This window comes from Poecilia reticulata, linkage group LG14, assembly GCF_000633615.1.
Source record: "Poecilia reticulata strain Guanapo linkage group LG14, Guppy_female_1.0+MT, whole genome shotgun sequence".
Classification (NCBI taxonomy): Eukaryota; Metazoa; Chordata; class Actinopteri; order Cyprinodontiformes; family Poeciliidae; genus Poecilia; species Poecilia reticulata.
The window spans coordinates 11,210,809-11,218,997 of NC_024344.1; the positions used below are offsets into that span (position 1 = coordinate 11,210,809).

The window sequence follows — 8,189 nt, forward strand, 5'->3', positions numbered from 1 at the left end:
CACGCATGCGCACAGTGTTCGGCTGGAGAAGAGGTTTATCATTGCAAGATGGCGGACCTCCTTGGTTCAATCTTAAACTCGATGGAGAAACCTCCTACAGTCGGCGACCAAGAAAGCCGACGAAAGGCTCGAGGTACGCGGCATGCTGTTTAGAAAAGGACTCGCTTCATCTTAGCGTGAAGTGGGGAAATGGTGCCTAAAAGCGGGCGCTAGTGGAGGTCTAAAACTAAAGGACATGCTAAGGGGGCATTTGTTTTGCTACTAATGGACATTTGAGCTTTCAGTTTCATGTAAGCGGTGTTGACCCGAGCGTGGCACCGCCTCAGTGAGACACGCAGTTTTATCTTTTGAGAGTCTGTAGCGTCTGGACCCAGGCTGCTGCGGCACTGTAAACAAACACCACACTGTTCATGTGGGTCCTTAAAAATAAATGACATCTTCCTCAAATTCATATTCTTTTATCTGCGCTTTAATTTTGCAACATTTCCTCCCCGACAAGAGTATAATAGTTAAACTATTAGAAATGGCTAAAAGCACATTTACAAAGCCCTGCATTAATGAAGGCCAGAAGCCTGATAATCTTGCACATAATTTGGAAATTAATATGTTAAAAGTATAATATAAAACTTGAATGCATACATTAAATAGAATAATTTAAATATTTTATTAAATCCCAATTAATTTCAATTTGTTATAGAATAAAAACATAGAATTATGTTAATCTTTCAAATTTTAGTTAATTATTTTAACTTATGTATATTATTTTATTAATTTCACCTCTAATTAATTATTTATGGGTTTATTTAATTTAATATTATAATTTGAGATATGTTTTAGTAATTAACTAATTATTGATTTATTGGGATTTAAAAAAAAAAAAGATCACATAATTAGTTTAATATTGATTAAAATTCTAGGAATTAAAGGGCACAAAAATATTTATTTCGGTATAAATTGTCCTGTTCACTGTGAAAGTTGTAAAGAGGGAGAAGTCAACATTTGCTTGATCAGGTACGGTGTTGCAAGCCATTCACATGAAATCTGGGTGTAATTTTTTATTTTTTAAACGGGACAGTCAAACAGTACATAAATAATAAGGCGTTAACACCAGCAAGGGGATTTCTAACACACATCTTTTCTGGGGGGAAAAAATCGATCCTGTACCAGGTCTTTGCTGAATTTATTTTATTTTATTTTGTAGGCTTGACACTTAATCTTGYCCTCCACTTGTTCACTTTTTTCAACGTTGAAGTGCAACTGGACAGTACGTCGTCAAAAGTCTGGAGCAAAAACTGACCAGAAAATTTTGATTGATTTTAAACTTTCTTTTGTATTTATTTGCAACTAAAGTGTGTGTTAAACAATAAATCAACTAGCATTGGTAAACCTGAAGGTATTTGGTGAAGCTAATATATATTGAAACATTTTTCTCCAGACATGTCATGATGTAGTGTTACATGAAAGAATGTACATTACAAATAAAATATCTGAAACTCTACATCTTGGATTTAATATTTAAAAATTGTGTCAGTTGAAATATATTTTTTAAAGATTGAAGTAGGGTTTCCCCCAGTGTATTATAAGCCTGGCGGGCCACCAGGCTTCACTTGTGCCTCCACCAGGCTAAGCATTATTTAAGTCTTTTTTAAATGTTTGCATTTTTAAGTCTTTATACTTAGTGTTCAGGTATTAATCTCTCAATAACACATAATTATCAAGTGATATTTCCAAATTTCCGGGCTTAGCAAGTTTTCTGAGGGAAACCTTGTTGGAGGGTCAAAGTGTTGTGGATTAATTTGTCCCAGTTAGATGACCGAGCAAAAGCTACAAGACTGTCCTCTTTACCTCATAAAAAACATTTTTTTGTCTTAAAGAGCAAGCTGCAAGACTAAAGAAGATGGAAGAATTGGAGAAAAGAAAGAAAGCAGAGTTTAGGAAGAAGGTGAGACCTTCAAGTAAAAGAAATGTTTTTCTGATCCTCCTACGTCCCACATGCGGTCGCCGTTTCACAACGTGATTATTTATCACCTTAAATCTAGATGGAGAAAGAGGTGTCGGATTTCATCCAAGACAGCTCACAGCAAAAAAGAAAATACAACCCTATGGGAAAAATTGAAAGGAGTATACTGTAAGAAGTCATTATTTTATTTTTGGCGTAGTCTCAGCCCTTTGATGATAAACTCATTGTGTGTTTTTATAGGCATGATGTTGCAGAAGTGGCTGGTCTCACTTCGTTTTCTTTCGGAGAGGATGAGGAGAGCCGCTACGTCATGCTGTTTAAGAAGGTATCGGGTCTTTGCTCTTTCCAAATTGTTTGGACTTTCAAAACAAATTCTCAGTGTTTAATTTAGCGGCTGATGCAGGAGAAATGTGATTGTTGAACTCAGGAGTTCGCTCCGTCGGACGAAGAGCTGGAGGCGTATCGCAAAGGAGAAGAGTGGGATCCGCAGCTGGCGGAACAGCGACGCAGACTAAAAGTACAGATGTAGCTTAAACTCTTTCTTCTGACCTTTATTTGAAGTTCTGGGTAAATAAATATTGGGAAATTATGTTGTTTTAATAAAAAGACAAACAAGGGATATCATTGTTATATCTGATTTGGACAGATGTCTGATACAAAGTAACTGACCTCTACACCTACAAAAAAAAAAAAAAGCTGTGTTATCTTTGATGACGTTCTTCTGTTCTGTCAAGCGTCATCAAGTTTAATATTATAAATCTGATCTGTGCCGTCAGCATATCCCAGTATGCTCTAGTCTATACTGAATCTGTTTTTGTAAAATTATCTATAATTACGAGGTTATGACTGGAAACCAGATGCTCCCCAAATATTCTGCGCCTGATTGTTTTACGGTGACATTTATGCTTTTTATTGAGCTTTTCTACCATTTTCCATAGTTCTTGTTCAAAACACTGACGGATCTGTTGTGCAATTTAAATCCAAGTGAGAATCTGTGACAATCCACAGATTGCACAGAAACGATTCTGCACATTTTTACTCAGGCTGCAGTGTTGGTACAAACGCTCAGCAAACTTTTCCAATTTATTCTTTCTAAAACATTTTTAAAACCAATTTCTTGGCCTAAAACAATAAGTTCACTAATGTTTGTGTTATTATAGTGAAAAGGTTAGACGTACAGTACACAAGATGAAGTATCCACTGCACTGAACCCCATTGAAAACCTCCTGGTTATTCCACAAAATATTAATTTCTGAACTGAGTTAAAACATTAGTTTTGTTGTTTCTAAACAATATGAACTTGTTTTCTTTGCATTATTTGAGGTCTGAAAGCACTGCGTCTTTTTCATGATTTTTACCATTTCTCATTTTCTGCACATAAATACAAAATTTTTGCTTGGAATTTCAGAGACATGTTGTCAGTCGTCCATAGAATAAGAGAACGATGCTCATTTTACTCAAACATGTACCTATAAACAATAAAATTTAAGTGGTTTGATGTTTTTTAAAAGACACTCTGTGGAAAACCTTACATCTTTTATTTTTATTTTTTCCAAAATTAATTTCCTGTTTTCTCCCCCTCACAGGAACGGGCTGCATTAGAAGAAGCAGCATCCACTCAGACAGAAAAGACACAAGCATGTCCCAACTCCAACTACAGAGACAAGTACAGTCACCTGATAGGCACCTCGGCTGCTAAAGACGCAGCTCACACGCTGGAGGCGAACCGGAGTTACGGCTGTGGTGAGGATTTTCGCYGCCGCACGTAGAACGGGGGAATACTTCAGCCGTGAATCCTTCTCCGTATTCACGCTGCGGTTGTTTCTCTCTCTGTGTCGGCAGTGCCGGTGGCCAACAAGAGGGACACGCGCTCCATAGAGGAAGCCATGAACGAAATCCGAGCGAAGAAGCGGCAGAAGCGCGAAGACGACACGGGGGCACAGAGCAGCAGTGTCTGAGTTCCCGCWGTTGCTGTCGTGTGTGGATGCGTGTGTTACTTTGTGTGCGCAGTTCGATTCTTCTGTTGATGCAGTTTTCCGTACTTTAGGATTTTAAAGTATAGCTTGTCGACTGGCCAGGCTTTACGTCTGTATGAACATGATTGTGACCTGAAAGCCTGCCCAGTGGACGACATTTAGGATTATTTTAACATCTTCTTGTCATGTTCTGTTAGTCATCGGATGCCACATGCCATTTTAAACCGTAACAGTATGAGTCAATTGTTTGGAAAGTGTCTTGTCATTCAGAAAAAAAACATGACGATAGATCATTTTTAAATAAAATCTTTTCTTGCTTAATTATAATTTTGATGCAGCTGCATATTTTAAAAACAAAAATGTGAGGAAAAGTTTTATTGTTTAACATCACTGCTAATTTTGTACCTGGGCTGTATTTTAGCAAGTTGCAGCTGCAGATTTCCGTGGATAATGTTTAAAAATCCCCAGTGTATGTAGAAGCAAACTTTACCTCTTTACCAGCTTCTTGTCAGTTAGTTTTTAATTAAGGGTTGATTTTTTTTTTTTACTTTGAAAGGTTAAACCTTGCTAAATGTGTCCATCACAGGAGTAAGCCAGTTTTATCTGAATTTTTAAATGTGATTTTTGCTTTGTTTCTAYACATCGGCACTGACTTGACCGTGATAGTTTTACATTTTTTTTTCTTCTCTTTTTTTTCATTTTAAGTCAGGCAACAGGTGTCGTATCACTAAAATGGAGTAAAGGTACAAAACTCCTTTTAGCGTTAAGAATGATTTAATCATCAGACTTTGAACCAAGGAGGAATAACTTGGCGTCATTATGTCTTTTTAAACAGGATAACCTTGTTTTGTTTCCATGTGTGTTAATAAATGCTGCTTACAACTTTGTGTTACCTTTACTTTTGTACACACCTGGCACGCTWCTTACTTTTTAGCATTTTAATACACCAGTATGCTTTAAAAACATGCTGTGTTAAATATGTTGCAGAATAAAAGAATGCACTACTGGATCCTAAGTGCACTGTTATAGCACTATATGTTTTATTCATAATCTATCCCTAATATATTTTTAGAATAATTCAGATAAACAGCAAAAGTTTATTTTTTTATAATGTAGGACTGAAGATTGTTTTTTACGTTTTCAAAATGTGTATAGTCTTCAATCCCAAAACTAATGAGGGATAAACTTCGTTTTTATATTTTCAAAGCTTAATACCAAACTGCGGCTCCAGTATGTCCCGACTCTTATGGAGAGTGATGAGGGTCAAATATAAATAACTTATGTAATAATTATTTAAGTGTATAATTAATTTATTAAAACTCTTCACTGTCCATAGATATGTCTTTTCATCTGACTTTAAATAATATAAATGTATTCAAACATTTCTTATTTAAAAATGTACAATAAAGTTTTGTAAAGTACATTTTTCTTTATCTTTGATTAATTTATGCAAATATAATTCCATCAATCTTAGTTAAACGTTCAGCTTTGATTTAATTTAAATGCAAATCATGAACTTCTTGTCGTTTTGATGCTTCTGACCTAAATAAACTTTATTTACTGGTCAGAATCCAGATCKGTTCAGATCATTACCAACTTCAACGGTGATCTCCACAGAAACAGAGACTCTCGGCCTTCAGCGAAACCACCAGTCTGATCCGCTTTTCTGTCAAAAAAATCATCTAGTTTCAACCATATTTATTTTCTTTCAAGTCCCTTACTTAACTGTGATCCATTTACTTTAAAAAGTTGCAAAATTAAAACAGAATTTTYCCTCCTTTTTTCAATTTTCTCTAATGTGTTTTAAAAAAACTAAAAATCAAGTTAAAACTGCAGTAAAGCTGAACTGATAATGTGTTGCATAAAACAACATAGTGATCAAATTGTGTATGAACATGCAAGACAACAGCTCAGTATGGCTACACCCCCTAAGAACTTTCTGTCAGCTGTGATCCTGAATTACGACAGAGCGTCATGACAGCACAGCACTTCCCATACATGGAGGGGAAAAAAATCATAGCAGCGTCTCAGTCCATTGAACAATAAAAAATATAAGCAAGCAAAAAGCTTATTTATTATATTTTTACACCATCATAAGCCACAAATAGTGTCAAAATGTACATTTTCTGTGTGTAACTAATGTCACATATTTTCTACATTATACTAAAACAATAACTATAGTTAATTCTCTTTCACGCTCAGTCTTTAGTGAAAGATAGTTCAGGACGYCCCCTGGTGGATTTAAATGATCCCTTCTCTCCTTTCAGAAYAGAAGTTTTCTGATTACAACCACGAGTTTCAGACAAAATGGGAAAAATTCTGAATTAAAAGCTCCGATGGAACTCCTGGCTATTTGGCTTTTGATGTAACCATCAAAAGCCAAATAACAAACTGATATTTTAAAACTCAAAATGCACGTTTCACTTTACGCTGACCCAGAAGAAGAGCTGTTGAATATAGTCATTTCAGACTATGAGCTCTCATTCATTTTGCAACATTTTTTCTGTTGGATAATAAATTAAGGAACAAAAAATAAATAAATAAATAAATAAATAAATAAATAAATAAATAAATAAATAAATAAATAAATAAATAAATAAAATCTGAAGAGCCGCCTCTGGAGCCGACTCTTTTTAGTGATCCGAGCCAAAAGAACCGGTTCTCTAAAAGGAACCAGATTTCCCACGCTGCCGTGAGCCCCTCCCACTTCCCCGAGTTCTGACAGGTTATCAGTCCCACAGCAACCTGACTCAGAAAACCTCACCTGCACACACTGACCCCACCTTCAGGAATAGAAATGGAAACTGATCTTAGAGTTTTCGGTTCCCAGACGATCGACTAAAACAAAAACAAATATGTGAAAACTGATTTATGCTGACCTACGTTATTATGGGGAATTAGCTTTATCCTATATACATTCTGATATCAATGTTTATGTTTCTCTTGCTTGTAGTCACAGAAATGTAAGGTAGGTTTCTGTGCGTAGCTATAGGAACTTTTTACCGYCTTTAAATAAAGATGCAAAAGAAATGAAACCTGTGCACAAAACAACAGTTTCTCTGTTTTTCCACATGTAGCACCGTTTAATGTGCTGCAATTGATTACATAAATTTGAATTGAAATGAGCTGAACCCCATTCTGTCCACATTGGAAATGAATCACGCATGCGCAAAGCTGCTTCTCGTCAGMTTGTCCTACCATRGGATGGATAGATACAGAAGATGATTAGGGCCACTGGAAAAAATAAAATAAAATTCTAACTTTAATTTCTGAATTATTACTTTTTTCTCAGAATTCTGAAATTAAAGTTAGAATTATTATTTTATTTTTTTCCAGTGGCCCTAATCCTCCTCCGTAGCTATGTCTATCCGTCAGTGCTAATGCGCAGGTAGGATGTATCTGCTGAGTAAGCAGTATGTGACATAGCATCGATGCACGCATTACCACAAGGTAGGACGGTTTAATGGGCAGCACAGATAGTTAGAACACCTGTTCTTTTGGCTCCCAGTGTAGCTCTTAGTTTGTCATCACCCGTAACCTCTTATTTTAGCTTCRMCTGGCGAATATGAAAGTTTTGTATGTTTTGAATGCTTGGAGCCCCAAACATTTGCACTGAGAGCAACAAAATGGTAAACAGTCCTTTATATACTGCTCAAAAAAATAAAAAGGGAACACTTAACCAACACAATATAACTCCAAGTAAATCAAACTTCTGTGAAATCAAACTGTCCACTTAGGAAGCAACACTGATTGAAAACGGGGACCCTCGTCGGGTCAATCAGTGTTGCTTCCTAAGTGGACAGTTTGATTTCACAGAAGTTTGATTTACTTGGAGTTATATTGTGTTGTTTAAGTGTTCCCTTTTTATTTTTTTGAGCAGTGTATAAACATTGTTGCTTTCCTTCTTTGCACTTTGCCTGCACAATCCTGATGTTCACTCCACTGTCATCACAATTTGCCTCCTGAAGAAGGCGCCATAGAATAACCTAGACAAATATTGGATTTTTTTTCTCCTTTTTCGTTCTTCCTCTAAATCTTTGTTTCACACTGTCCTGCAGTTTTTTTGTGTGTGTTTTTTTTTTTTTTTTTACGTCTCACTGAAACGCACATGTATTGTGCACTGAAGACTCAGTCACGCACATGTGGGGGAAAAAATGAAGCCTATGTTTTTGTTCTTTTTCATCATGTGGTTTCCATCCGCGGAGCTGAAACCTCGGAGAGGTAGGAACCGATTCTGTTGATGACTTTTTTTT

The 8,189-nt window shown here is 36.0% G+C and overlaps 2 protein-coding genes across 3 annotated transcripts in view; both read left to right on the forward strand.

Annotated features, from left to right (window-relative positions):
- spag7 (sperm associated antigen 7) lies at positions 1 to 4,818 on the forward strand. The gene is made up of 7 exons (XM_008427750.2): positions 1 to 133; positions 1,875 to 1,942; positions 2,040 to 2,128; positions 2,201 to 2,285; positions 2,388 to 2,477; positions 3,547 to 3,703; positions 3,803 to 4,818. The coding sequence occupies exons 1-7, from the start codon at positions 49 to 51 to the stop codon at positions 3,916 to 3,918; spliced, it is 690 nt and encodes a 229-aa protein (XP_008425972.1). The 5' UTR covers positions 1 to 48; the 3' UTR covers positions 3,919 to 4,818.
- Positions 4,819 to 7,913: 3,095 nt separating this feature from the next.
- Positions 7,914 to 8,189, forward strand: part of chrdl2 (chordin-like 2) — an 8,896-nt gene continuing 8,620 nt past the window's right edge. The window contains exon 1 of one of the 2 annotated variants that reach the window (XM_008427751.2): positions 7,914 to 8,157. In XM_008427751.2, the coding sequence (XP_008425973.1) occupies positions 8,091 to 8,157 (67 nt within the window). In that variant the 5' untranslated portion in view covers positions 7,914 to 8,090. The remainder of the gene's footprint in view (positions 8,158 to 8,189) is intronic. The other variant, XM_008427753.2, reaches the window with a different exon arrangement.

Excerpts from the sequence above, each read along its gene's own strand:
- spag7 (XM_008427750.2), top strand. The coding sequence starts at position 49 with ATGGCGGACCTCCTTGGTTCAATCTTAAACTCGATGGAGAAACCTCCT. Across the intron at positions 2,286-2,387 it reads ACGTCATGCTGTTTAAGAAG|GAGTTCGCTCCGTCGGACGA; the intron begins GTATCGGGTCTT and ends TGTTGAACTCAG. Across the intron at positions 3,704-3,802 it reads GAACCGGAGTTACGGCTGTG|TGCCGGTGGCCAACAAGAGG; the intron begins GTGAGGATTTTC and ends CTGTGTCGGCAG.